This window comes from Tripterygium wilfordii, chromosome 19 (assembly GCF_013401445.1).
Source record: "Tripterygium wilfordii isolate XIE 37 chromosome 19, ASM1340144v1, whole genome shotgun sequence".
Classification (NCBI taxonomy): Eukaryota; Viridiplantae; Streptophyta; class Magnoliopsida; order Celastrales; family Celastraceae; genus Tripterygium; species Tripterygium wilfordii.
Window position 1 is genome coordinate 13,745,606 of NC_052250.1, and position 27,725 is coordinate 13,773,330.

The 27,725-nt window shown below is 37.6% G+C and overlaps 5 protein-coding genes across 11 annotated transcripts; 1 reads left to right on the top strand and 4 right to left on the bottom strand.

Moving 5' to 3' along the window:
• Window positions 1–362: 362 nt before the first annotated feature.
• Window positions 363–6,631, bottom strand: LOC119985950 (U-box domain-containing protein 32). 3 transcript variants are annotated; one of them, XM_038830444.1, is made up of 10 exons: window positions 6,219–6,631; window positions 5,410–5,534; window positions 5,155–5,276; window positions 4,853–4,957; window positions 4,147–4,274; window positions 3,891–4,021; window positions 3,474–3,626; window positions 2,440–2,967; window positions 1,130–1,882; window positions 363–723 (listed from the first exon to the last, which is right to left on the bottom strand). In XM_038830444.1, exons 1-10 carry the CDS (start codon window positions 6,400–6,402, stop codon window positions 541–543), a joined length of 2,412 nt encoding a protein of 803 aa, XP_038686372.1. In that variant the 5' UTR covers window positions 6,403–6,631; the 3' UTR covers window positions 363–540. The 3 variants fall into 3 exon arrangements, with proteins under 3 accessions (XP_038686372.1, XP_038686370.1, XP_038686371.1); XM_038830442.1 differs by having other exon boundaries at window positions 5,410–5,537; XM_038830443.1 differs by having other exon boundaries at window positions 3,474–3,623; window positions 5,410–5,537; window positions 6,219–6,630.
• A 1,589-nt stretch (window positions 6,632–8,220) lies between these two features.
• Window positions 8,221–11,638, top strand: LOC119985739 (uncharacterized protein At3g49055). 2 transcript variants are annotated; one of them, XM_038830108.1, is made up of 5 exons: window positions 8,221–9,240; window positions 10,045–10,121; window positions 10,346–10,457; window positions 10,557–10,679; window positions 11,104–11,638. In XM_038830108.1, exons 1-5 carry the CDS (start codon window positions 8,293–8,295, stop codon window positions 11,455–11,457), a joined length of 1,614 nt encoding a protein of 537 aa, XP_038686036.1. In that variant the 5' UTR covers window positions 8,221–8,292; the 3' UTR covers window positions 11,458–11,638. The 2 variants fall into 2 exon arrangements, with proteins under 2 accessions (XP_038686036.1, XP_038686037.1); XM_038830109.1 differs by having other exon boundaries at window positions 8,223–9,240; window positions 10,557–10,673.
• A 525-nt stretch (window positions 11,639–12,163) lies between these two features.
• Window positions 12,164–17,287, bottom strand: LOC119985738 (kinesin-like protein KIN-10C). 2 transcript variants are annotated; one of them, XM_038830106.1, is made up of 18 exons: window positions 16,946–17,287; window positions 16,366–16,392; window positions 15,870–16,035; window positions 15,570–15,764; window positions 15,274–15,463; window positions 14,936–15,138; window positions 14,598–14,839; window positions 14,429–14,483; window positions 14,143–14,196; window positions 14,013–14,069; window positions 13,868–13,921; window positions 13,694–13,781; window positions 13,315–13,586; window positions 13,179–13,225; window positions 12,815–12,836; window positions 12,663–12,731; window positions 12,480–12,518; window positions 12,164–12,341 (listed from the first exon to the last, which is right to left on the bottom strand). In XM_038830106.1, exons 1-18 carry the CDS (start codon window positions 17,143–17,145, stop codon window positions 12,297–12,299), a joined length of 2,025 nt encoding a protein of 674 aa, XP_038686034.1. In that variant the 5' UTR covers window positions 17,146–17,287; the 3' UTR covers window positions 12,164–12,296. The 2 variants fall into 2 exon arrangements, with proteins under 2 accessions (XP_038686034.1, XP_038686035.1); XM_038830107.1 differs by lacking the exon at window positions 16,366–16,392 and having other exon boundaries at window positions 16,946–17,285.
• A 376-nt stretch (window positions 17,288–17,663) lies between these two features.
• On the bottom strand, window positions 17,664–20,407 carry LOC119985740 (probable prolyl 4-hydroxylase 12). Of its 2 annotated transcripts, none has more exons than XM_038830111.1 (7): window positions 20,181–20,407; window positions 19,461–19,577; window positions 19,172–19,229; window positions 18,987–19,088; window positions 18,511–18,568; window positions 18,217–18,389; window positions 17,664–18,137 (listed from the first exon to the last, which is right to left on the bottom strand). In XM_038830111.1, the coding sequence occupies exons 1-7, from the start codon at window positions 20,246–20,248 to the stop codon at window positions 17,784–17,786; spliced, it is 930 nt and encodes a 309-aa protein (XP_038686039.1). In that variant the 5' UTR covers window positions 20,249–20,407; the 3' UTR covers window positions 17,664–17,783. The 2 variants fall into 2 exon arrangements, with proteins under 2 accessions (XP_038686039.1, XP_038686038.1); XM_038830110.1 differs by having other exon boundaries at window positions 19,461–19,580.
• A 331-nt stretch (window positions 20,408–20,738) lies between these two features.
• On the bottom strand, window positions 20,739–26,593 carry LOC119985895. Of its 2 annotated transcripts, none has more exons than XM_038830351.1 (10): window positions 26,040–26,593; window positions 25,755–25,841; window positions 24,632–25,488; window positions 23,710–23,798; window positions 23,519–23,622; window positions 23,322–23,421; window positions 22,722–22,797; window positions 22,511–22,625; window positions 21,894–22,425; window positions 20,739–21,557 (listed from the first exon to the last, which is right to left on the bottom strand). In XM_038830351.1, exons 1-10 carry the CDS (start codon window positions 26,332–26,334, stop codon window positions 21,065–21,067), a joined length of 2,748 nt encoding a protein of 915 aa, XP_038686279.1. In that variant the 5' UTR covers window positions 26,335–26,593; the 3' UTR covers window positions 20,739–21,064. The 2 variants fall into 2 exon arrangements, with proteins under 2 accessions (XP_038686279.1, XP_038686280.1); XM_038830352.1 differs by having other exon boundaries at window positions 25,755–25,852; window positions 26,040–26,182.
• Window positions 26,594–27,725: the final 1,132 nt, after the last annotated feature.

Genomic DNA, 27,725 nt, shown 5'->3' on the forward strand with positions numbered 1-27,725 from the left:
AAGTATCGGGAAGGCATCTATTGCTATTTCTATGGATATGAATCATATGATATTTGATAAAATCGTATTGTCTCACAGCTCTTAACTTTGTCCAGACAATTATGAGGTTACGGCCATTTGTAGCTCTATGAGATTGGCTATCATTTAAGGCATGAAGTAAATATTGGAATCTCATTCAACTTAACACATTTCATGATGTTATTTACTAGAAAGATGGATACCCTACTTTGAATAATTCTGCCAGGGAGAGGTATTCATAAAGCAAGGTATATATCTTGTGAAATCATCTATTCTGTTTTATAATAGACTGGAAGATACATACCAAATCAGTCATCCTGGCGATCTAGGACAATCGAAGACCATGTCAAACTAGAAATTGAGAACATAATATTATTACAAGTTGGGAAATAAATTTATTTGTTCTGTACATCTGATTTAGTTAGTTCAGCTTGTATGGGGTATAATAATTGAAATCCTTCCAATGAACGCATAAAATCACCAACCAACAGATACTATAATATCAAGAAAATAAGAAAAATTTTACCATTGCTGCTCCCACTCTTGAATTGCCTCGTAAAGTGCATAATTAGGCACAAGATTGCAGTGTTCAAGTTTTAGATTCGTCATGGGGGAAGTACTATGACCACTTTTTAACCATCCTCTGATTGCCTCAGCTTCATATGTGAAACCATCTGCTGCTATTTGTGGATCCTTCATGACTTCCTGCACATTCAAATAGAACAGCTGGTCACAACAGCAATACTGAAGATGAAGGCTAATTTCCAGATACTAAGCTCTGGGTCAAGAGGAAAAATTGTCTTATGGGACTATGTTTTAGGTTTTTGGTCGACATATTGCCCAGATGTCAGCGTGACAACCAGATGGAGAGAACGTACATGAATTCATGGGCTAGCTCTGTGAAGTGTTCATTAAATCAACGAAACAGATTTATTTACCTTCCTTTGCACTTCCTCAACTCGAATCAATAAATATGAGAGCTAAAAAGCCAGAGAGTCGCTCAAAGTACAGGAAACCAAACCATTTTTACAAAGTGACGGGAGGCTGTGCCTTCCAAACTAAAGCTTAATATATCAAATGAAAAATTGACAAACAGTATGGATTTAATTACCTGAAGAATGGGGCAGACAAAATGAGAGGGAATTTTATGATGCTCCTTTGGAGCCAAGCATGACAAGAAACCAGAACACGAAACCTTCATTGGTTCAAGCACACTCCATATTCCTGATTCCAGATCTGGTCGATTCAGGTGGTTCTTCTCACAGCACCTCATTGCCAAATGAGCCAGCTGCTCCGCTAGCTCAAGTGGCCAGTTCCCAGCAGAGCAGTCCAATACTGCAGAAAGTTTCTCTTTTTCCAATGCACATTTTACATCTTTCATCACCGCAGAAACTGGTCTGCCAGTTAAAAGTTGTAGCAGTATAATGCCAAAGGAGTAAATATCTGATGCTGGAGTAAGCTTTCCAGTAACTAAGTATTCTGGGTCTATGTATACAGAGGTGTCCTTAGAATTGGATTTAAGCGAGACGGTACTTCCTGCAGTTTGATGTTGTGGGATTGACAGAAAAATGCCGAAGCCACTAACTTTGCAGACAAAGTTATCATCAAGAAGGATTTTGGAGGGTTTCAAGTTTCCATGAATTATCTGGGGCTTATTGGAGTGAAGAAACACAAGAACAGAGCACAAATCAGCAGCAATGCAAGCCCGAGTTTGCCACGCAAGAGGGGGAAATTTCCTCCTGCAGGCAAGGCGGTCTTCAAGGTTTCCATTTCTGACATATTCATAGACAAGTGACCTAGACTCCGGGCAAATCCCAATTAGTGTCACAAGGTTTGGATGCCTCACCCTACATAAAACTTCTACCTGAAATTTCAAGATAAAAAATGATCATGCTTGTAAAAACATTCCAGAAATTTTTGAAGGGTAAAACAATTTGGTGTGATACTTGGAAGAGATTAGTCCACAGTGATTATACCTCTTGCTGGCATCTTGAAATACTTTATTTCAAAAAAGTCAGGCAGGATATGTTATTAATTAAAAATCTGGCGCCACATAAAAGGTATATACACATCATAATTTTCACTTTTAACTAATCCCGTTATGTTCAAGGTTAATCATATTGGTGTGAACGAAGATAATAAAATTTAATCCTCTCAAGAACTTTTAAAGAATGATTCCAATGCAGTAGGAAAATAAAGCCTTTAAAACATAAGTAGGAAACTCAAAAGGATTGGCCATGGCACTGGCCAATAACCTTATTTCTATGTTGTAAAATTAATAGGCAATATCACCTTCACAGAGTTCAATACTGTTGGAGCCTATGACCCGATACATTAAATAGTTTCCACATTCAAGCTCATTACCAAGGAAAATTTAAGCTCACCATTAGGTGGTTTCAATTAATGAGTAGTTGGATTTACCTCCTTCTGGAACTCGAAGTGGCAATGAGAACCATATGAGGGCAACATCCTGATGGCAACTTGTACATGGCGAAGGAAACCTTTATAAAGGCTTCCATGTTTTCCTTCACCAATCCTCCAAGTTGGGTCAAAATTGTTAGTTGCCTCGTTGATCTCCATAAAAGAAAATTCAAGGATTTCTGACTTGCAAAAATTTCCAGCTTCAACTTCTGCCAATCTCTTCATCTTTTTGACCTGTCTTATAGCATTTTCATACTGCAACTTAATTGCATCTCTTTTTTCCTTAAAACTTATCAATAGGTCTACAGCTGAGAAGAATTTTTCCTCCAGCTCTTTCACTATATGATGAGTTTCTGCAAGTTGGTTCTCGAGTACTTGTTTTTCATTCTGAACCATTTTGAGTTCTTTTAAGAATTCAGCATGCTGGTTCTTAGTCTTTTCCACTTCTATCTTTTCTTTGGCGAGCAGTTCCTCTGTCTCTTTCCTTTTGCACATCTCCTTAACACATAAGCTCTCTAATGCTTTGGCCTATAAGAGGATAACAAAGAAAATTTGACGTGAAAACCAGATTGACTTGCGGAACTATTTTGATGCAGAGATGCATGAACAGAGGGCAAAAATAGATGTTCATCACTTGAATCTTACATCAACTTCCAGCCATTTCTCAACTTATTTGCTAAAAAATATATTAACTATGATGGTGGACTGGTGGTGGTAATGGTGGAAGTGATAGCTAATATGTTTTGACTTGTGTCAGTTTTGGGTTGCGGGAGGGTAACCAATAAAACCCAATCACAGTGGTAAAGCAAAAATTGAGGAGTACACGAAAAATTCCAAAGACATATTTAACATGATAATTCTCTACCCTTCCCCATAAAATCAAAGGGTGGAAGATATGCATACCCATCCTGATGATAATCAGATGAGTTGAACATTGTTTCATTTTCATCATATGCCTTTGTTTTTTTTTCTTCAAACAAGTAGACTTATGGAAGCAAGAGAGAGAGAGGCAATTATAGAAGTGAAAAAGTTGCCTTGCATTTGGCTTCCATGGCATCATCTTCATCTTTCTGCCGCTTTGCTGCTTCCTCAAATACTTGCTTCTTTGAGTCCTTGGTATCCATTATCGCTTGTTCTGGTCTATGACTAGAATTTCCAGTTGCTTGCACCAAAATGTTCTCTACCTGCTGTTAGAAAGTGATCAGAAAAGTCTAAACTAGAAAGGCCTGACCCCCGACTTCAATAACATCCATTGAAACTAGAGTAGAGTTTTTTGTTTTTCTGATATTGTATTCCCAGTTTCTCATAGATTGCTTTTAAATTGACATACAAGCTTGTACAAATGAAACAGGCCATCCATTAAAATCGACAATCACTTCCAAAGAATTAAATCATGACATGTAATAGCAACTGTGACTTCTTAACAAAGGCTAAGGTGGACCCCGTCTCACCTCATCCGTCAGAAACGGGGTTGTTTCAAAAGTATCAACTACTCTGTCCGAAAAATAGCTAGAGTGCATGGAACATTGAGAACTGAAACTTGCAAATATTCCTTCCAATTCATCAGCCTCATCTGTTGCATCTGCAAAGCTCTGTGACAAAGTTATCCTACTAATTCTTGTACATGAAACGGCATGCTTTGATAATCCCCAAGCTCAAAAGATTCTAACAGGAAAAGGCAATCATCGTCTGGTTCAGAGAGTTTACCTGAAGACCTCATGCTATGTCCAACAGATTCAGTTCCCAAATGCCCTGGTTTGTTACTCCCTATAGCTGAATCCATAAGCAGCAATGGAAAAGCATGATCCGCCTCCATTCTATCATTTCTACCTTCCCTGTTTTCATATGTCCTTTATAAGTGAAAACTATAGAGCATATTAAAAGATGCAGTCAAACAGCAAATAAGACCAATAGTATATGGATTTCAAAGGAGAGGGTACTGTAATAATAACAGCTGGGCAGCCAAGCAGAATGAGATGACTCATCTGTATGATAACAGCCTCAAACTGAATAATTAGGAAGCCATAGAAAACCTTTGAACTTTGCAGTCAATACAGAAAACAGTTTACTAACTTGAAATAGGTAGGAATCTACAAAGAATTCAGCATCTCAAAAAGGCTAGAATTCCTGACTGACTTCTCAAGTAAAAATTCGAATGTACTATCCATGCTTGATGGAAAAGCAATGTTAGCTATGAATTGACTAATTTTCCCAATAAATTGCTTATTTAGCAAGTACTTGAAATAATTCCACTTAATGTGTGGAAGTGGAGACAAAGATATGGTAGACAGTTAATCATATGGTAGACAATTAATCATATAATGAAGGCCATGAAGCAGCAGCACAATGGTACATAAGCCTCATGCACGAAAACGCGTGAAACTAAATCTAATGTTTATAAAATCAAATGTACCTTGTATAGACGAGGAACCCCTTGCAAGCAAACCAGATATGGCAATAACTTGGTGCTTTCTGACTCACAAATATTGCTTTCTTCGACTTTATCTCAGCTAATTTCCTACAGTAGCAATAATTTTGGTGATGTTTTCAGAAATATTGGTGACGAATTATAGTTAGCTACTCTGGAAACACATCATGAGACGTCGTACAGAGCACTGTATAGTTAGCTACTTAGCTATTATGACATACAATGCTCTTGGAGTATCATTTCAACCACTAAAAAGAAAAACTGCAATAAGTTGCTCATAGTCATACTTAGTATAGTATTTATCAGCTGCTGCCCCCATGACAAGCCATTTTATATTGTAGCGAGCAATGACTTCTACAATCCCCTTCTCTATGCTGTCCATCTCAATCCATACTTTTTCAGCTTGTACCTATAGAAAAGTCTTGTTTTGTCAACAAGTATGGGAAGTCCGATGGACATGGCAAAGAAAAACTGCCAAAAAGAGATCCAGGAATGAAAAAAATTGTTTTGAAATCAAGAAATACTAGTGAAAGAAAAAACACCCCAGATTGGAAAAGAATGAGAAGATATTCATTCAGAAGTTCTAGCATTTTCTGCCTTTCAAAATCTTGAAATGCATGAGCATCAATTGAGTATTCTTGCACTTCATCAGCAGCATGCCTTCCGTCTGCTGCATATCAAACAAAAACAACAATTACTCTGAATTAATTTGACAAATGATCACCAAAGCAATAAAAAAACAGATGATAAGAGGATAGTAAGATCAAGAAAGCCTTATCAGTTGGAAGCTGAAAATTAACTGACGTGCAATATAAAAGGAACAATCAAACTAGATATTCATAATTTTCTATATAAATCTAGATAAGCATCAAATTACTTACCATATATAACCGAATTTTGAACTATCACAAGTGAAACACAACTGAGCTGGTAAGCAAAATCAGAATCAGTTATATTGTGCCTTAAAGTATTTTATTTCGAGATGATTGCAGATTATTTGGTGTTGCTTTTGCTAAATCAACACATTTCCACAATGAATTCATCGCAACAACTGATAAAACTAATAGTGATTCCAGATTTTTTGTCCAGAAAAATGAACTGTAGTATTTTCCTGATTCCAGATTCTCCGTCAGCTACAAGCTCTAATGATACAGCAGGAAAGGGACAAACAGCATATATAAAAAATCTATCATCTCCAAATATTCTATCAAGTGGTTACGAAAGAAAACAAAAAAAGTCCAATTATCTCACCGTTTCCTCTGTTTTCTCGGCAACCAAACAGAACATCAATGGCCTCCCAATCAATTAGCCACAATCAAAAAATTAAAGTAAATTCAAATAAAAAACTCACTCAAAGGAAGCACATGAGTCGTCTGGTGAACATGGAGGAGGCAAATCTTCTTCCCTGCAAAGCTCCGCAACGCCCAAAACAGCGTGGCTTTGCTCTTCTCCACATTTTTCCCCACCGCAACAAATACAGTGTCCTCCACATCGTAATCTCTGTCGTCCTCCGTTTCTTCGATGATACTCCCCATCTAATACGATCCACTCGATTTGATTCGAGAAATGCTTTCAATCGGTTCGTAATTCGACTGAACTGTGAAGAAAAGGTTGCTTTTTTCCTTCTCAGCTTTCCATATTTTTCAGTGTCGTGTAATGAGGAGTGGAAGTCTTCCTACTCCTAGAAAGTTAAAAAGAAAGTGTTGCTTTGTGCGAGTCCAGTGAGCGACAAGTTTCGAAGTAGGAAGGAGACATCACGACTTAATTGATAAGTAGTAGTAATTAATTGCAGGAAGACTATTTCTATTTGGCAATAATTAATCAATTTGTTAATTATTATTTTATAACGTACAAATTAATTAACGACAAGAGCTTTGACTTCTCCGTCAATACCGATGCCTCTAGAAAAGATGTGTTGATTGAGCCCCGGACGAATAGCCCAATTTATGACTCATATTTATCTCAAATTCATCTGAATTGTTTATGGATGAGCATTACTTACACCCTGCAATTTGCTAATTTCCTAAGTACATTCTATTAACATTGCAAAAGATGTGATCTTTTAACATCTCATCGATCATACCATTCTCAGACCCAAACTATTTTCTCCTTCTGCTTCACCTACATGAAGACAGAGATCCACTCCCAACCTTCAATGGAGACGCCCCCTAAGAGCTTTGCCGGTCAATTCTCAATAAAATCGATCTGAGATAGAGGCGACGATTTTTTTTTTCTAGGTTGATTTTTGTAGATGGAGATTGTAAACAAAAGTCGAGAGCTCAAGCATTTAGGGTTGCATATCGAATCTCTATGAGTACGCAAAGCAGAACTCGGGTTCGTTGAGATCCAATGTCGAGACTGTGGAGGGTGTTGTCACCACCGTTGTGGGTATTGTCTAGGCGAAGTTAAAGGGCGTCCCTGAGAATCTTCTTGAGTTTGTTGATAAAAAGGTATAATCTTCCATGATTTCCGTCAAGATTGTCATGAGGTCATGTGTTAAAATGACTTGATTGTAGTAAATAAGATTGTACCTCAGCTGGTCGATTTTGGATATGGGAGGAGGGGGTCCAAAGTACTAGTCTTTTACCAACCTTTGTTAACATGCATTGTTACTTTATTTTATCATATTTGTTAGTACATTATAATGGTTGTCAATCACGTTTGCATTTAGAGGTGTCAAAGGCATTAGATGCCTGTTAGCCCAAAATGGCTCAACCTAGTATTACTTCACGAGTAGGGTTGGGATTTTTAGTCCATTAGGCCCGACCCGTCAGGTGGTCCTGATACGAGCCAGCCCGACTCGCTTGTTAGAATAATGGGTAGTTGCCTTTTGTTTTGAAATGTCCATAATATCCCCAACAATTATATAATTTTGGAGAATTTTGTCAACTCATCTATGTAGAAGTTAAATAAGATTAAAATATCAAAATACCCTTCATAACATCTTTAAACGATTAGTAGTTTATGAGATCATATAGGTACACATTACATCTATAAATAATACATTCACCTACACTATTTTTTACCACAAATGTTACAATCTATCATAACTCTCTAATGGAGAAATTAGAATAAAATAAGCAGTGTGTGGTGGGTGTGATGATTTTTCACACACTGTTGGGATGTTTTTGAATGGATATTGCTGGGATCTTATCTTTTTCCATAAAAGAATTCCTTTTCTTGAATCCCACGCAAGTACTGCCACTGGGAATTTGAGCGAACAAAACCCTAACCTACCGGACCTCGTTGAAAAGTTTCTCATATAGAACACTATTTAACCAATGAGATACTGCCACGTGCGCATTTGTGTTTGTTTATCTTCACTCCATGGCTTTGACTGGTAGGTTCAAAACTCCATTCGGCTTCCCTTTCCCTCTATCCTTCCACCATCAGATTTTTTCGCGTGACTTCTTGTTCCATGGACAATGGAGTCTGCTACAGAGAATCCCTCGCCGACTCAGATGAACGGCCTAGATTCCCCGATTAGTCCTCGGATTTCTGATCATGATCTCCTATCCGAGCTCGAATCTCTTCGCGAATGCCACCGTAGCCTCCAATCGAGATCATCGGCTATGGAGGAAAACCTCGTACTCTTGAAGCACCAGAGAGATGAAGCAGTAGAAAGGAGTGATGAACTAGCCAAAGAGATCGATCAAATCTCTCGCGAAAGAGACGCTCTTCGTGGTCAAATCGATGAGCGCGAACTCTCTGCCAAGGAAAAAGAGGACGAATCCGCGAGAAGAATGAGTGATGAGATGTCAAGAAAAGAGGAGTTTAACAGCGAGTTGGATGCTTCAAGAGGGAGAACAGAACAATTGGAGAAGGAACTAAAAGAAGCGAAAGGGAAGAATGATTTTCTTTTGGAATGTACAGAATCGGTACAGTTTGTGAAGCATTGTTTGGTGAAGCTGATTGAGGGCGTCGATGATGATGGAAACGTGTTTGATGGAGAAAATAACGAGAGTTTTCAACCGGAATTAGATGATTTGAGCGCATTTTGGGAACAATTGGAGGCATTGAAACAGTTGGCTGGTGAGGCAGAGTCACAAGTGAAAGAGTATAAGGAGAAAAGGAAGAAGGAGAAGAAAGAATTGGAGAATAGTGTGGTGAGCTTGACAGAAGAGAATCGTGATATCAATAGCTTGCTAAGGATTGCCCTGGTAGAGAAGGAGGCAGTGGAGAGGAAGTTAAAGGGGAATAGTGAACACAAGAGGGTGGCATTGCTGCAGATTGCAGAGCGAGGGTTGCAGAGAGTTGGATTCGGGTTCATGATGGGAAGTGGGAGCAATGAGCAACAGATGGACAGTTCGTGGGCTAATACTGCAGAAAATAAATCTGATAGTGGGGAGAGTGAAGAGGAGGCTGCAAGTCTGGTATGTTTTGACAAATTCTAATGTTGGAGTTGATACTGTTATATGTTCTACTGTGGTGATCTGTTATTGTATCTTATATTATTCATAAAGGTAGCTGATATTACAATTCATTTGGCTCCCTATGATTTGACTCATGGTACAGTAGATATTAGAAAGGGTTGAATTGTGGGTTCTTTCATATCACTCACTGGTTTTTATTTTCAATAACAACGAGTCAAAATATTTTTTATACAGATGGCTAATTCTGTAACTCAATTGGTTCCGTGTGATTTGCCATAACCATGGTATATTAGATGCTTGGAAAGCCTGAATTGCATTTCATTTCATGTCACTTGATTGTTTTGTTGATTCTAATGAGTGCAAGAAGACAATGAAACATGAAGGTATGTTTCTGTGCATTATCTGCTCCTAGGAACCTCAATGCCTTTTGGCAGTTGGTGACGATTTTGTTTAGTTTGAACATTGGATTTTAATTTTCCAATTGACAACTTCCTGGGGCATAGTAATGCACGACCTGGAAAAACATCAATGGCCATAGTACATCTTAAAATTTAAGGATTATAGAAGAAGGAGAAGGAAAAAGTGCTGCTAAAGTATCCAAGCAGATTTTTTGATTAAATTCAAAGTTTCAATCAATGCAAATGGTGGAAAACTTTTATCTTAGTTCCGTACTTTGCTGTATATATAGTAGGACTTCTATTCGGATAGTGTGCTTTATAGTTCTGAATTGTAGTCGATGATTCTTTTATACCATATTAACTTTACAAGCTGTTGATCTCATTGCATCCACTATGATTGTATCAGGCCTCCACGGTTGAGAAAATAATGAAGAATTTGCGGCTTGAAATCACTCAACTAAGAAGATCTCTGGAGGAATCTAGGTTTTTATTTCTTTCCACTGTGCTACCAGCAACCTTTGTTTCAAATCTTAATTTCCTTTGACGCTCCAAGGCTAGGAGTTAGTTTATAAGAACATCAAGTTGATTCAATTTAATTCTTAAGAAAGATGCATAAAGTTCAATGTTGAGCTAGTATAAATTTGAGCATCCCTGTCCTTTGCCTGATATTATAGCTTGAATTCACTTTATTAATTTATCAATGCCAGGTCAGACACTGAGCGATTACAAAGTCTTGTAGAGAAACAAGGTAAAGATCTTGCTGATAACACAATGTATGTTAAAGAGTTGGAAGGGAGAGAGAGGGTACTGGCTCAAAACGTAAGTATCTGATTTATTGAGAAACAAAAGCTTATTGGTGTGCATTCATCAAGCATGTTCTTGTTGATGACTCCAACTCTTTTGTTATATTACCAAAAGGTTGAGGAACTCCTAATGGAAATAAATGAATCTGAAGCAGAGGTTGTTAGATGGAGGGAAGCTTGTGAGTTGGAAGTTGAGGCTGGAAAAAAGGAGATTGGCGAACGGGACAAATTGGTAAAAGTTGGCCTCTTTCTTACATAATATTTTCTTTGTTTCTGTAGTTTTCAGTTCCAATTAAGAGTTCTATTGTATCCATACACTGCGTCTTTATACTGTATCTCTTGACAGAAAGTTTTTAACATATTCGGGCTGCCTTCATAGAGAGTCCTGGAGCGATTAGTTTTATAAATAGCTTAAACGGGTAGTTTATTGGTGAGCAATATGGCATTGTCTGTGTTCATTGTGATTCACTTCCCTCTTTTCAAAGGATCGACGTTGTCGAATGTGTATTTACTTTAGGTCTAGTTCTTGGACTGCCATAGCTAATATTTCTTTCATTTCCTATCATTTAGTGGAGGGCAGAGGCAGTTCAAACCATTTCTACCCTATCTTGTTATATACGGATCCCATAATTGAAATGCTAAAGTATTCCTGCTTTCATTAGATTGACATCCTGAAGCAAGAGCTGGAGAAAACAAAGGCTGCTTTGGAGATTTCAAATGGCAAGTTGAATCTGAAAGAGGAACTTGCAGCTGCTGCAATGGCTGCCCAGGCAGCAGCTGAGAGGTCTCTTCAGCTTGCTGACAGTAGGGTTGCTGGACTTCGTACTCGGATTGAGGAGCTAACCAGACAATCAGAAGAAGCAGAGAATAGAGAGCGGAGCCGCTATAAAGTGAGGCACATGTGCTGGCCGTGGCGATTTATCAAAGTGAACCCGTCCAGTAATGCAAGCTATAGAATTCGTAATATTAGGTGGATGCTACCAGAAATGCAAAGCTTGGTTCGCAATAGCGGGTGACAAATCATCTTAGGAATGTCTGCTTGATATGTGTGAGGATGACACTCCATTCTTCCTTTCCTGTTTCCTTTTTCAATATTTTCTTTTCCTTGTTTATTTTTTATCTGCTCTTCTTTACCTTTATTTTTCATGTCAACCAATGCAATTTCCAAAAAATAACAAATACCCTTCTTTTCTATTTCATGACAGTTATTCGAGATTTAACTCTCATTTTCCCATTCTGTGCGACTTGGTTGTGAAAATCATATGGCTAATAGAGATGAGGCCAAAAGTGGGACTTCTAGATTCTAAATTTAAGTACATAACCATGAATTCGTCTCTATCTCCGGCCCCTGCAGAATATCCAGTCACTCAACCTGGAAAAATTCTGGGTTCAAGTTATGCACGATGGGCTGCATCTATCAGACCTCCAACATGCATATTCAAAATAACTATGAATGCTAGATACTGAGATTGGGAAGATACCTGTGGCACATAAGTGCAAACAACAAGTTAAAAGTGTTGACAGCAATTCCTATATTTTCACATTCGACTTTCCCATATCTTACTTCATGTTCGAATGTTCCACTTTTATGAGAATTAAGTTCTTTCAGTAATAGAAAAATTCTCCAAGGAAGCCCTATGTTTTGGTTGTTAAACAAACACACAATCATTTCGTTAGAGGACTTGCGAGAAAGAAAACTGGTGAAAGTTGAGAAAGAGATAGTACAGGCTTACTGCACAATGAAGATGCTGATAGCCAAAGATCATATCAAGCAAATGTAAGTGAAGTTTTAAGGCAACTTTGTGTTGCCATTACCAATTCATATCTCTCGATAAGATTTATCACATTTCAATGACTAATTGAAAAGATCACCGACTTCCTTTTTCATCATCTCTTTGACCTGTGTGGATGAAATGGCAACAGTAAATAAACTCACAACTAATGACTCAAAGTTAATAAAGCAAAAATATTAGCGCAAGTAATCACAGGCGGGGAGTAATTTCTCAAAGAATCTACTTAATAAATTAGATGGAAATACCTGTTTGGCTGAAAGTCCAATATCCTTCAAATCATCAACCTGTGAGATAAAAGAGAAGGAAAAACAAAATGGACGGTTAATAATTAAAAAATAAGTAGCAATTAATAAAGGTTTAGTAGAGTAAAAGAAACAGAACTTCTTTACTGTAAGAGATAAACACAAACAAGCAGGGGAATCACTTACACTCTTAAAAGGCTCTGGTGACTTTTCACGGAGTTGAAGGATATAGGTAGCTCTCTTCTCACCAATTCCCTGTATGGGTGCATAAAATTACTTCCTATAGTCTAATTGCTAGGAAAAATATATTGATTAAGAATATTGAAATTTCTACATACCTTCAATTTTTTCAACTCTTCCCTGTACAAAAGAGACATTAAAGGTTAGTTTCTTTTTCTCTTCTTTTTTGTAATTGTTTTTTAGTTGATATACAAGATAGATGGTGATATATAGCTACACCAAGTTATAAACAGATCATGGTAAAATCACATCTATGAGACTGTCATTTGCAATCCCTACACCTGAAAGTTCTCAAATGACATTGTTATGTCATTCAATTTGGCTGCTTAAGAGAAATGTTTCAAGATTCTCTATCTAAACGTGTCTTTCAATTTCAATATATTGTTAATAGTCATAGGTTCTCTAGAAGAGGCATGCCAAAGTATAGAAATATTATCTATAGCATATGAAGCCTCTACTTACTTGCTAGCTGAATTTAGAAAGTTAACATATCCTTGGACGAGGGACTTCTGCAGCAACAGAATTAATTTGGAATCAGCAATGGCAACAATAAATCGTGGTCATACGAAAAATAAATATGTGGAAGAAAAGATTCAACCTTCATTCCAGCACTACATGCGCTGAATCTTTCCCAAGGACTAGCTACCTCACATTTCCCATCAACTTTCACACTTCGCTCAGGAGTTTGTGGTTCCACGATGTCAAGAGGGGTTGGGGCATCATTCTTTGCAGGCATCTCTATGCATAATGGAGTTGATGAATAATAAAGCTGTTTGAGTTTATTTGATAATTCTTGTAATTGTGAACTAATTGGTGGGGATCCATCTTCATTGATGAGTGAACTGTGGTTTTCCTTATCTAAGTTGTGACCTGTAATGTAATCAAATATGAAAGTTACAGCCTAAGTATGACAATTATATCAAAAGCTCTCATGTCTGTAAAATTGGCTCTGAAATTTTAAGTTTAAATGTCAATACCTTCTCCAACAAAACCAAATGCAGTTGTGCCATGCATGATTATAGGGGTAACTTCTTCATAATCCTTTCCACCATGGACAGAGGAATCCTATGAAATTTGGTAAAAAACTGTTAAGGATTTGCAATCCCTATTTTAGCAACAAAAGGAAAAAAAAACTGAAGAAGTTTTATGACCTTATGCGGTGTGCTACTTTTCTGTGTATCAGAAGCTAACAAAGGGAAAGCTTCCTGACAGGAAAATTTAGTGTTATTTCGAATTTTAAAGAACATCAAAAATAGAATCTTTAGTTTATTTAAATCTTAGAATGGTGAGTGTTACCTTTTCCCATGTAGAAGCAGATTCTGCATCCTTCTGAGCATCATCCGGCAACTTTTCCTGTAGATGATGGAAAATTATCAAACCTCGTGAAATGATTCCAGCAACACATAGCCAGTAGAAGTAACTGTACCTCTTCCTCTATCAAAGCTTCAGTAGTTGAAACGTTATCCAAGGAGGAACTTGCCTGCAGTGAAATCTTGAGCGCTTTATCAAAAGTTGCAAAAATCATGCTTATTTTATCATATAATGTCAATAATTGCTGGGCAAGATGCATTTGCTTCTCCTGATATGCTTAACAAACTTATATTTTCTAACAAACCATCCAAGTATGTTCATGTTAGCTTTTCTTCCTTTTTGTAAGTGAGATCAATGAAAACTTTATTACTGAACATAAGTATAAAAAACATGTAAAATACCTTTTCAGACATCTTTTCAGGTTTGGCCAAATGACTTGCCTCATCAAATAATTTCCTTCAAAAACAAAGGAAATGAAATTTTAATCGGACAATTCAAATTATGCACAAAAGGCTGGCAAGAGGAAAAAAGATGCCTTTAGCTTGTTACACCTAGGCGAAATGCAAATACCTTGCTTTAATGGTAGAAACCATACTGTTGGATTTCTTCTCATAAAGGCGAACTCGGGAGCCAGTTTTTGTCGTATTACCAGAAACATTCCGACGTAACTGGCTCTTCTGTGAAGAAAGAATAGTTGGTCTTGCCGAATGATTGGTTTTCTTTATGGACTCTGGGACAGCTCTACTAACACCTTGACAGGCCCGAGATGCTAAGCTTAACATGTAAATTGAATCTTGGCAGAAAGATGGGTTCTGTATCCAGCAAATTTTAGGAAGTCAAATGATTGAAGACAAGTATGAAAACCCTAAATGGAATAACATCATAGAGTCAAAATGGTAAAGCCTTACCAGACAATTGATCATCAGAAGTCTTCCACTGCCACCCAAAGAATCACGTAACAAGTGAGTTAGTTTACTATCTCTGTACGGCACATGGCTTTCATTGTGATTCAAAGAATAAACAACACTTTGTAATGCATATAGGGCCTTATTGATCTTATTATTCTCAACCAAATTGAAGCCATCGGTACTCTTTCTTCTATCTTCATAACCTGATTAAGGAGACATCAACCATGAAGTTAAAACTAAATTCAATAACCATTAAAAACTCTGACATTTTAGTTTTTGAGAAATTTCATAACAAAAGATAACGAATAGTGATATGACTTTGGCAAAGAATTTAAGACCTGCCATATCAACAAAATTCATCTTGCCCACACAATCAGTATCTGACTTTGCACCATTGGGTGATACATGTACAGTTAAGCCCTTGTGACGCCGATGAGGAAATTCTGCTCCTATTTTCTGCAGAGGTTGACTATAACTAGGCCTACCCAGAATTAATTTTTTAAATTCTGCAGTGGATTTCACCGGAACCTGAAGAAATGGAAAAGAAAAAATGAGGGAATGAAACATGACACAGAGACAATTAAACATAATTTTATCGGCACCAAAATTTGAAAAAACTAGTACTATAAATTGCCTGAGACAGTCCTTTAATTTTCCCTTGAGCATCCAGCAATATTGGAACTTCCAGCTGTTTTGGATCTAGAAGGTCATATACTCGGTCATGCAAAATCTCATAGAAAGATATGGTGACTGATTTTCCATTTTCGTTGGCCTTGGACAAAAGTTCAGCAATCGCTAGCACCGCTAAACCTGGTTTCTCTTCGGATCCCTTCAATATTAAACATCTTCATCAGCCAGTTACCGACTTTTCCCAGATACACAAAGTTATCTGCATGAGTAATATTATGAACAGAAGAGATGATAGATATTTGACCTGAATGACATATGTCTTTCCGCTACCCCTTGCTCCATAAGCAATGACAGTAGCATGATGCCCATAAAAAACTCCAGAAATCAGGGGCTCTATTTCTCTTTTAAAAAAAAATTCGTTGTCTTCATTTTCCTCATAGCAGTAATCCAATTCCCAGGACTCTTTACGACTGCAAGAACACAAAGTGTAATGCCATGCATAGCTACTGAAGTCGGTTTAACCACTCTGAGTAGTCTAATCAATTTCATTGAAGAAAGGAAAATGAAATCCTGTATTACTTTTTCACACTTACAAAGAGAACAACAAAAAAAAGGATTTTGCTATCAAAACAAAGGTCCCAAATAAGCCAAGACTCAACTTTTTACTTTTTTCTTCCCCTGCCTTTCTTATCAAACAAACAGATGGATCAAAGGGCTTGACAAATTAAAAAGCACAAATGTCTTAGTTTGGTTTTCTAGAACACCAGAAAAATGTAAAAGATACAGTAATTAGGACGTACTAATTGTTGTTACTCCTATGCCTTCTCCTGAAATTTAGAAAAAAAAATTGTTTAGATTAATCAGGATAATAAACATCATTTTTTTTTTCTTCTCTCTTTAGCTTCTTCAAATTCAGGCGTACAGATAGTTCATCATTCGCCCCCCTAGAACGTGCTTGGTCTGAAGGAGATAATGATGTAATCCAATCATGTAGAGTAAAGATTTCAATTCTCTAACTTCTCCGCTTGTTTTCCATACCTTTGGTAACCAAAGAATACATATTCTCCACTATAATGAAGATTTTGCAAACCCCAAAATTATCCGAAACGTCTGCATGACAATTTCAGCTTCCAAAGAGAGCATAGATACCTCTTAGTGCTGTTCAAGATTTCGTTTGAAGCAAAGAAATTACAAACAATCAAACCAAACATCAAAGGGACAGTTCCTTAAATTTAGGTCAAAATTCAACTTTAGCCACTTATCTTAGCCTTTCTTTCACTTTTCCAGAAACCAAACACGCGGCAATATCTCCTCTGTGTCAAGGAAACATCGCAAGAAAAGTGAGAATCACGAAACAAAGACATATGAGAAGTGATTTACCTTGCCGATTTGTCCGCCAAAGAGATTGTCACGCTCTCAGAAGCGTCTCCCTTGGCCTTATGAACCAAAATCCAAGGCGTCGCTGCTGCCTCTGAAGTAGACCCAACCTCCAGATCCGAAAAACTTCTTATCTTGGCCACAACTCGAACCTTCCGTCCCTGGTTCATCAACTTGGCCCGCGGGGTTGTTGGTGTAGCCATGAAAAAGGGGCAAGAGAAGATAGCTTTGAGTCTGATGAAATTTTCGATCGCAAGAGAGAGACACTCCGCTTGATTTGGTTAGTTTCTTTGGGAAATAGCCGTTATAGCTTTCAAATTTCGACTGCCTCAGCCTGGCGCTCCTCTGACGCTCTCCAAACAGAACGTATACAGTAGTAATAAATTAGCATCAAGGGCATTTTTGTCCAACCGAACGATCCATAAAACGGTGCATTTCGTTTGTGGTCCACTGCACTGGCGGGCTCAGTGAAAAATCTTTGCCAATGTAAAAGCTAAGCTATTTTTATTCTCTGTCTTAATTTTCTCCCCAACAGTGAAAAATCTGCTCGTGTGTTAAAACATGTGAGCATTGGGTGAAAATTGACGACTCTTTCACAGGGTGACTGAGTTGGAAATTAGTAACTAAAAGTTGCATGACTGCCTTATAAAAAGGTCGCAAGTAGCAACAACTAGGATTTTCAAATTGAAGTTCTTTTTTATTGACAAGATGGATAAAAATGTCATACAATCCAAAAATCATATCGCAAACATGCGTCAACATATTGAAAAGAAAAGAAAAGAAATACTAGTGCTATATACTATGAAGTGTAAAAGAAGCTAAAAGAGTGAAGTTTACGCAGTCAGCACACATTGCAGCTCTTCCTACATGTACCATAATAATCAGGGGAACCTATCATAAACACAGGGTTCCTTTGGCATTCTCCGATAGCGGCCCACTGGAAGCAATTGTCATCCTCATCAGTGCAATCACGGTCATCTGATTCAACGGAGACCTTTCTCCCATCAGCGGCTCTGACAAAAAATAACTTAAAAGCATACCACATATCACCATTAAGGACAGGGCATCTAACATGAGCGCTACTGGTATCAGGAGATGCGTTGGGATGGCGAGTGAAGAAGAGAATTGCATTCCCCTTGATGGGTCTCAGGATATTACTAGTCTTTGCACAATCGGACCAGATCTTCTTCTTCGGCTGCCATAGTATGAATTGAGGGTGATGAGCATAGGTAAGTTTGGAGGATAAAAAAGCTATGAGATGATTCACCCCTCACCTCTGAATTGGGGAACAGAATTTCACCACCTTGAGTAACATTTGACAGATATAAAACAACTGTTGCCAGCAAAGGTTCACTCGATCTTAACTTGGATTTATTACCATAGTAATCAAACTTCTGTTCTGCCTTCTCAAGACCATAATGCATGACCACTGGAGGTTTGCCATTCCCTGACGGGCAGTAATTATAAGGTTATTAAAGAGAAACTACAGAAATGCTTCAATTCCAATAATAATAAAGGACTAGACAGCCGTACTTAGACAAGGAATGGCCAAGAGATGAGGAAGATACCTTTGGGAATGAAAGTCCACGCTGAAATTCTTTCCTGGACCCTTGTGACCTTGTCATCCTAGAAACAGAATAGCATCATTGTGAATAGCTGACAAATTACAAGTAGTCTGACAATGCATTATTTTAGAATGAATTACCAGAGGAATTCAAGGGGCATGCTAGTAAAAGTTCTACCTCAGTCCACATTTAGGAGTTTGTTAGAGAGCCAAATCAATAAAAGATGGCCAAACAGGATTGAAGTCAAAGATAATGACAATTGACTAAAAACTATCCAAGGAAACAGTGACAAACTGTGTTAAATTGCGGACCTGGGATAATTAGAAAGGGTTCGATGGTTGGAAAAAACAAAGTTACAGCTAAAAGAAGAGAATGTACAGCATAATAAAGTCCACATTGCTACAAATTTCTATCTACCCCAATGCACAGGATATGTAAGAGATGGATCATAGAAGCAAGGAAAAAACATCAGAGATCACCTCTTCATCTAAAGGGGTTTCTGAACTTGAAAATATACCATTCATCCCAATGCTTCCTGACCCGTCTTCATCTCCCCGAGTTGTTTTTTTGGAACCTCGTGCCTAAGGCCAACATTACTACATTAGTGATTCAAACTAATTTGACAATCAGACGATAGAATGGAAAGAATTAGACAATAGTTTACCAATGAAATTAGGTGATCACACTCCTCATCTGACAGAAAACCTTCATACAAGAACACCCTAATGCAAGAAAATACATCAAGTTTGATTAAGTAACCCTCTGATAGTCCGATGGCACATAGTAGCATAATTAGGTAAAGTGTAGTAATCTTAAGAAATCTTGTATAATTCCAGAAAAAACTTCACTGGTTTTTCAAAAATGACAGCCCCCTTCATTGTTAAGCATAGGAGCCTTACATGCATCATCTACCATAAGAATGAATGAGCATCAAGTTTATCGAAGTACCTGACCTTGGTTGCCAAGAGAGTTGGACAACTCGTGATGGGTCAACTCTGTTGTTCCTGATTGAGAGCCCCAATTGTATGACAGGGTCATGGTTTGACTCTTTATCCCGTAATTCCTTTCGGCTACTGACAAAAAGATGGTGAAGCCAATTCGTTATGAAAGAACAAGGCAAATATCGTTGAAGACAACCCTTCCCTCAGCACATGAAGGGCATTATTCCAAAATTCAGCAACTCAGAGTAATGCAAGAGTCAAAAACTGGAATAATGTGCATTTCACGGACAAAATCATGTAGGTACCTGAAACTGAAAGGAAATATTTCCCCCCCCCCCCCCAAAAAAAAAAAAAACAAAATCACCCATGAACGAAAATCACAACTCTGAATTATACACCACGAATTGTCAATCCCAAACAAGGAATTGCCAAAATTACAATAGACCTAAAAAGGAAAACAAAACAATGTTTCAAAAACTAAATGAAACATAGCTTAAAGTTGGGGAATCGATGACAATGAATATACATCAGAACAAAACAGTAATGTAGCATAAAAATTAAAAACAAAAAAAGCAGTAGCGCAGAATAGCCCAGATCGAGAAAATCAGCAAATCCGTACGAGTTTCATTGAATCATAAATTTGAGAATGATGCGTAGATTAAATATCTGCTACCATCAATTAAATGAATAAATCATGCGTGCAAGGAGGAAATTACGAAGAGCTTCATCTACCTTTCAGTCGAAGAGAACAACAATGGGCTCGTAACCGCCAATAAAAGAAGATAAAGAAGAGAAGCCATCACTACGACACCCCAGAGAGTGTTAGGGATGAAAGATCAGATCCAACGGAATTTTCGTGCCAAAACTGGGAAAGAGTGTTCCGTATTTCTTTTGAACTTGGTGTTTACTTTAGGAGATCCGGCGGAGCATGAAAGCTCATACTGCTTCGTTTCTTGGTCCAACAATCCAATGTGGACCTTTATGGTTCTGAGTCTTCTGACTTCTGAAAAGATTTTGAAAAAAAACCCTATATTTTTAGGAATATTTCTTATTTACAATCTTATGCTTTATATTTAATTTTTTTTAATAAATAATGATGCTTTATTTACCATCTATGGGAATACTCAGTTACTCACATTCTGTCGATTTATCCACTCACATAGGATTGTCTGATTCTTCATTCTATAAATGTTAGAAAGTGTCAAAAACCAGGAAAAAAAAAAGAAGAAAAAAAGAGACAAAAATATATTGTAAGTATATAATGCTGCAATCTTGGTAAACTTAAGCAGATAATGTTGCATTGTTCTCTATGTAATTTACCTCCATAACCAAATAAATCAAAAAGAAAAATTTGACTGGAAACAGTGCAAATGACTCTAAGAATGCCAATTGCCACAAACTCATTCTTTGGCGTGTACAAAGCAGCAATCGTCTTCTCCTACTTTGCCGAACAAACTATGAAAGTTTTCTTTGATATCAGTTCGTTATTGACACCCCATTTCCATCAACTAACAGTGGTGGGTGGAAGTATGAATATTACATTGCTCGCTCATCAGCAGGAAAAGCTGGCAAAAACAATTATTTGTGCAATTAGGAGGAAACAAAATTGAGAATGTTCATGTTTTGAACTTCTGAGTGATCTTCTCTACACCTTCCCTGCAGTCTATTGCTAACCTTTTTGCGCCTTCCTTCACAGCCGAATTCAACTCTGTTGTGCTTCGTTGCCAATCTTGCACTGATTCTCTCGCCTTCAAGATGGTGGTATGTTTGAGTTCGTTGGCTCTTGCACTGGTCTTGCATGCCCATTGCTTCAAATCTGAAATGAGAGAGAGTATTTTCTGGATGATCTTATCAATTATCCCTCTAGATTTCCCTTTGACATCATTTGCAATTACCCTGAGCTTTTCCACCAAATTTTCAGCCCTGCTGACGGTTCCTTTTACCGAGAATTGCTTTCCAGCATTGAGCCATGTAACACCTGCAGAGCTCTCTTCACGGAGGTCACTGTCAACGACTACCTTGATGCCATGCCTCTCCCAACGATCTCTAGCTTCCTCAAGCGCCTTTGCTTGTTCTCTCGCTCGTTTTGCCTCATCTTCAGCCCAAGTCCTAGTAGAGAAGATGGGCATGAAGGTAAATGGATAAAACACAAGGGCCAAAAAAAGCAGGTTTTAGCATAATCTGTTATTTGTTCTAATGCGAAATACAAACCCATGACAGTAATCGTTGGCTCCATCAACAATTGACAGCATATCAGAATTTGAACTAATGTTAGATCCATTTATATACTTTTTTTGTATGCAAAAAACTTCAAAACATAATACCTTATGATATTAACGAAGTACGCACATTTTTTGATGTGTATCATTACTTCATTTTAGCACTGAATATCAATCTTAACCATTTATGACTGTTTTTGTGATAGAGAAGCATTCAAAACCTCACCTGGCCATGGACAAAGCTTTTCTCTCGACTTCCAGCTCATACTGCAACCTGGCAATCTCTTGGTTTTCATTTTCTACTTCTTGTCGAAGTTTGCTAATTCTTTCCTTTTCATAAGATATCTCTACCTTGTTATTCATTAGGCTTTGCAACTGCTCCTCAACCTCACACCTTAGCCTTGAGAGAACTTCCATTTCTGAATCGATAGCAGCACGCTCCCTCATTAGGGCAATATTATCCTCCTCTCTCCTCTCTCTTAACCTTTCTAATTCTCGTCTTGCCTCTTCAGTCATTTTCTCTACAGCGTCAACCCTCTCTCTTTCCATGGAAAGCTCCTTCTCAAAATTAGCATTGACATCCTCCTCAACTTGAGCTACAAGAGCACTATGTGCATCAACGGCATTTTCTGCCATAGATTCTGCTTCAATACGTGCTAGCTCCTCACTAACTATGTCAGAAGCTTCACCTGTTGCAAGAGCAACAGCTGCTTGTGCTTTTGTAACTGGCTTATCCGGCTGAAATAGTCTTGTACAACCTATAATCAAAAAGATTTTTAGGGGGCACGTTTAGCATAGGCATGTCAACTATTAGATTTATTACCTAACTTCAAAAGGACTCACCAATGGCAAGTGCTATTATTCCCTGTTCACCTGTAGCTAAGTCAGCTACAAGTGCAGGCCATGCATCTGGATTTATCTTATCAATATCGACAAATCCAGAGTTCTCATACAAGATCTGTACAAGAAGATCAAGGTATAAGAAAAGTAAAATTTAGTCAATCATGCTGACACGTTCAATTAAAAAGATAAACCAAGTTTAAATCACATAAACCTTTTTATCGGCTTCAGGGAGTTGTCGATTCTCTAAAGCCAGCTTCCAACTTACAAGACCCTGGCGTGACAGAGGGCTGCAGTATATCAACTTGATGAGCAAATGAGAGAAAAGAGGAAATAATAGGCGAATAGAAGACATAAACTTCAATCAAAGACATTATTTTTATTTTTTTATGGCACAAAGAACTAACACATTATTTGATTTCTATAGAATTGTCAAATTTTTTGTTTTGCTTGACAGTGGAAATGGGGGTTACAAATTCACCTTCGGAATATGGTTCTAACCACCTAGACTAGGTGGCCACCTCGTATTTTGCCTAAATGAAACCAGCAAGAGTAAATGAACAACTGTAGCAGGACAGTTCAGATCCAACATTACACAAGCCCAAACACCATTAAATATAATTTTAAAAGAACAAACACTGTAAAGTACAACAATAACTGGTTTCTGATTAGTACATTTAGACAAGTGATTCAACCATGGAATAGTTTCCATCCACCAACAGATAGCAGAATCAGGGAGGAAGTTCATAACAAGGAAAACTAATGATCTAACAGAATTAGAGTAGGATTATCGCTGTGTAATGCTTGTATGCACCTTTCAGGAGAGAAGTAGAATGGACTTTCATCTTCAGATGAAGAAGAAAGCAAATCACGCCTTGATAGCTTGCTTGAGATAAGTCCTGCCTCAGCCAAGCCTGAAACATCAAACTCAGTCAACAACCAAGCTCATTATTCCAAGTTCCTATAAAATCTATCATTAAGTCTTGCCGATATATCGGAGACCAATTTAACCTTGAATGGATGTGAAATCAGGGTCTTCAGGCGTGATGTCATCAAATGCTAGTTCAGTAACATTCTCTATATACATGGCAGGATATACTTTTGACATTGTGTTCCTGCAAGCAATCAAATGAAAGTCATTTCATAAGTTCAGATATCAGATCTTGATGTTACCAGTTAAATTAATGATGTGGCACACTTACCTTGAAAGAGCGTTGCTTGCAGACACCAACCAACGTGCATACTCACGACGTGTACACAGATCACCAGCTTGAACATCTGCCTCAATTACCTGAAAGAAACAAAGATATTGAATCATATATAGCCAACCTTTATACTATTTCTACAGATTAAATTATAATCTTGGGACAAAAAAGAAAATTTTCTTCCAATTTCTTTGCCATGTGAATGCTACAACTTAAGAATTGCCATGCAAATATCAAGATATTATCATTCACATCACTTAGCACCATATATTTTACAATCAACAAGATTAGCAACCTAATTCTTAGCAAAGATGAACTTGCCAATATTTGCTTAAAAGACTCCCTAAAACATAAAAGACCGTTGATACATCATGTTATCCAATGGGATGGGACTGATACACCAGTGATTTGTCAACTATATGAAGCAAATACAGACTATATAGTCAGTCCATAAAAAGACAAGTATCATTTAAAAATATTTATAATATGTCTAACAATATACCACTTATAATGGATATTCCACCAGCCATTAGAAATCACAAGATCATGAAGCATTTCAGTTCCTTGCCACACAATGCCCTTGGAGGATCCGAAAAGCCATTTAGAAGTCTCAAAAGTTGGTGACGGTGTACCCTATCATCGTTTCTAATTTCATTATTGCTTTATCACAATGTTCTTGCTTCTTTTCTACTTGCTTTGGTGATTAGGCATTTCTTATCGATTCCCTCCACAATTTTTTCAGTAATCACAATAAGTCAAGGGAACAGACATCTTTTCATGTCTGAATCCACCTTCCTCATAATAGTAATGCAGCAAAAAAACTTGAAGACCAGAAACTTGAACCATTCAACTATAAAACCAGTAAATAACCTCCTTATCAGACTAATAATGAGATACAAAAACAATCATTGAAAACAACCTTCAGAACTTGTAGTGCTGCTAATGCCTGCCCTTGAATCTGATCAACAACTGCAGGAACCAAAACCTTTCCAGGATGCACCTGTAAAGCTGCAGAAACTACAGATGGAGCAGGTATACCAACAGAGGAGAAGGAATTCCCAGGAGTTGGTAGTTTGCTTCTACCCATGTTATTATCAACATTTATGCTATTTTCATTTTTAAAGGGATAAGCTGATTCTGACACGCCAGTCATTCTGAAAGACCCACTTTCATTTACATTATGGAACTCCTGAGAGGAAATATTGTCCTTAGTTGAGGCTTGTGAAGCTTTGCCCATGCCAATACTTTCTTTGGTCGAAGGCGAGGTTACCATCTCCAGATCATTATTGACTAGAGTTTCAAAAACTGAATCCAGCTTCGAATGGACTGAAACAATCACAGCCTCAGGCTCACTGAGTTCAAGGACAGCTGAACTAGGAGAATCCAATGGAAAATTGGAATCCTCTTCTACTTTTGGCTCGGGCAATTGGTCCTGGATTATGTCAGGAACAGCTGATCTGTCATCCAAAGCCGATTCATGTCGCAAACTTTCTTCATCAGAATGATTGTTATAAGCATCACTGCCACTGGATGTGCGGTGGACATCATTTATTGACGAGTTTTCATTATCCATTTCGAGTCTATTCTCACTGGAAGCTTTGTTAGATGCATGAGATGTTGCAAGATCCTTATCTATACCTTTCCTTCTATTGGGACCACTATCGTCTTCCTTCAAATTCCTGCTCCCTCCTCTACCCTCCTCAAGTTTTTCAGTCTCATCGGTGGCCAGTAAAGCTTCTTGCTGATTTGTCAAGGGTTCCATCTGCAGTTTGGATTCTGCATAAAACAGCATATTTTATCGTAAGAACTACTGAACAATGTGAGGCAATAAATATACCCAAAATATCTTAGTTAAGTATGTATTGCATGGCAAATGACCTCGCTAGATAAAAAAAATGAAGCTATTATCTACAAGATCACAACCTTGGCAAACAACCAAACAGAATTCAGCAAGTATGCTTTTTAAACAAAATGTTCAGAGCATCAAACTTGAGGTCATCCTCAGCATTGTATCTTTTCCAAGGAAAGAGACAATTACTTACTGGAGATGCCGCGTTTACACATGGACAGTGCTGCAAAAGTAAGCCCAGCGACTAGCATGACTCCAGCTAATCCAGCTCCAACAGCCCCTGAGAACAGATTACTTCCAAATTGTATTATAATGACAAAAACCACTTAGCTTGAAGAAGCACTTATGGATTCAACAAAAGTTACAAGGTAATGCCCTCAATCAAATTAACCCTATCCAGAGCAGATAAGTAACCAGCCTACATTGTTACATATATAAAAGAAATACTCATTCAACTGTGCAAGGGTTCTCTTCGTACCTCCCAACCATTTATTCCTCTGCGTTTCAATTGACTTTTCACCATCATCCGAATCTGACCACCCCGCAAAACTACCATCAGAGGAGTCCGCTGCTGTCCACGAACTTCCGTTCCGACGGCGTTCCCGCCCATTACCGTTTTGAGACACACAACAAAGCAATCGAACTTCATGATCCAGTTTCCTTTCTCGCAACCGTACAAGAATCACAGGGGACAATCTGGAACTTCTTCTACTCAGAGCTAATCGGAGCTGGAGAGAGCTCGGAGACCTAGTGGCTGCAGTCAAAGAAGTCATTGGAGAAACTCAGCTCTCTCAACGCAAATTTGAGATTGAATTAGTTCGCCCAGGATGAGATTAGGGCCTGTAAATGCTTAGAATACTGAAATGGAGCGAAAATTGAAGGAAATTTCAAGGGTTTTTCGGTTTAGTGCTTATTGAAAGAGAGGAGAAGGAGAGAGTGGCTTTTGTCTCTATTGTTTGGCTGTTCAAGCATTCACCCACGGATCACGATTCACGTTCCCGGCCACCACATATACTGGTTTCCCGGTTCTCAGCCGACGAGAGAAAGTTTACCGCGCTGGTTAAAATTAGACTTTCCCGAAGTTTTACTCATTTTAACCAAGTCAAAACTTTAGCATTCTCGGTTCTAAGGAGCATGGGTGTTAAAAAATCGTAAAAATAGAACTGTCACAAAAATTTTCAAAAAATTTACTTAAAATCAATCGAAATAATTGAAAATTTGAAATAACAGTCCATAATCAATCGATTGATTGGTTAAAATTCATGCCAAAAAATATAAAAAAAATCAATTGTATCCGACTCTTTACCCCTCTTACACACACGAAAAGTTTAGCAAATAAACTTTATTTGATGCATAAGTTGGCAACAACAATGCTTATTTGCAAATGAGCTATTGGTTGAGTGGTAATGACTTTGCATGTCCCTGACTTCATGTCATGAGTTTTAGTCTCACCTCCTCCGAATATTTATAAGGAGGTGTGTGGGCTTAGTCTGTCCCTGCGTGAACTTGATTTGTGCTTCTTACATGGGACTTGTGGACACCTAAACAACAATGCTTATTTGTTGGGCGTAATGTATGATTTGACTTTCATGGCTTCCAATCAGTAGCTTATCGCATATGATCTCATAATGGTCCTAATGTGATTGCTAAAGGCCCTATACTTTATCAAGTCTTCCTTCTGAATGTGAAACATTTTTCTCATAGATTTCTTTGCCTAGAGTGGAGGAAATGACTTATCTTCTAATAGAAGAGTCCAATCAAAACTCAAAATTATAAACCGAAGATGCATTCTTAAATACTTCAATTCAAATTTTATGATGTGGTTTAATGTAGGACAACATTTATTAGTTTTCTTTAGTAATTAAAATTTTTTTAAAAAATTTATTATTAGTACGTATGGTAATCTAATATTTTATCGGTTTTTCTTTTATTTATTTTTGTTTAAATATAATTGTGAGCCATCAGGTTAAAGACTAAAATAAAATAAGCCTGTGTTTTTCAGAGTTTTATATATGCTTGTTTTTTCTTTAAGATATTATTGACGCCGTTCGTACACTCGTTCCGTTCCCATTATGCGTTATATGTAAGCTTAAATCTTCACTACATGTGTTTCTATTCCATAATTGTTTTCCTGAATCCATAATTGTAATATTTGACAGGGGAA

Coding starts and splice junctions, on each gene's coding strand:
- LOC119985950 (XM_038830442.1), bottom strand. CDS start 6,402: ATGGGGAGTATCATCGAAGAAACGGAGGACGACAGAGATTACGATGTG. Junction 5,538..6,218: donor GACTCATGTGCTTCCTTTGA/GTGAGTTTTTTA, acceptor TTTGATATGCAG/CAGACGGAAGGCATGCTGCT. Junction 5,277..5,409: donor TCATTCTTTTCCAATCTGGG/GTGTTTTTTCTT, acceptor ACTTTTCTATAG/GTACAAGCTGAAAAAGTATG.
- LOC119985739 (XM_038830108.1), top strand. CDS start 8,293: ATGGAGTCTGCTACAGAGAATCCCTCGCCGACTCAGATGAACGGCCTA. Junction 9,241..10,044: donor AAGAGGAGGCTGCAAGTCTG/GTATGTTTTGAC, acceptor TGATTGTATCAG/GCCTCCACGGTTGAGAAAAT. Junction 10,458..10,556: donor AGAGGGTACTGGCTCAAAAC/GTAAGTATCTGA, acceptor TATTACCAAAAG/GTTGAGGAACTCCTAATGGA.
- LOC119985738 (XM_038830106.1), bottom strand. CDS start 17,145: ATGGCTACACCAACAACCCCGCGGGCCAAGTTGATGAACCAGGGACGG. Junction 16,393..16,945: donor TTGGCGGACAAATCGGCAAG/GTAAATCACTTC, acceptor TCTAAATTTCAG/GAGAAGGCATAGGAGTAACA. Junction 14,197..14,428: donor CTGAAAAGATGTCTGAAAAG/GTATTTTACATG, acceptor ATTTCACTGCAG/GCAAGTTCCTCCTTGGATAA.
- LOC119985740 (XM_038830110.1), bottom strand. CDS start 20,248: ATGGCTTCTCTTCTTTATCTTCTTTTATTGGCGGTTACGAGCCCATTG. Junction 19,089..19,171: donor GTGATCACCTAATTTCATTG/GTAAACTATTGT, acceptor TGTTGGCCTTAG/GCACGAGGTTCCAAAAAAAC. Junction 18,390..18,510: donor GTGGACTTTCATTCCCAAAG/GTATCTTCCTCA, acceptor ACTGCCCGTCAG/GGAATGGCAAACCTCCAGTG.
- LOC119985895 (XM_038830351.1), bottom strand. CDS start 26,334: ATGACTTCTTTGACTGCAGCCACTAGGTCTCCGAGCTCTCTCCAGCTC. Junction 23,422..23,518: donor TGATTTCACATCCATTCAAG/GTTAAATTGGTC, acceptor TTGATGTTTCAG/GCTTGGCTGAGGCAGGACTT. Junction 21,558..21,893: donor AAAGCTTTGTCCATGGCCAG/GTGAGGTTTTGA, acceptor CTTCTCTACTAG/GACTTGGGCTGAAGATGAGG.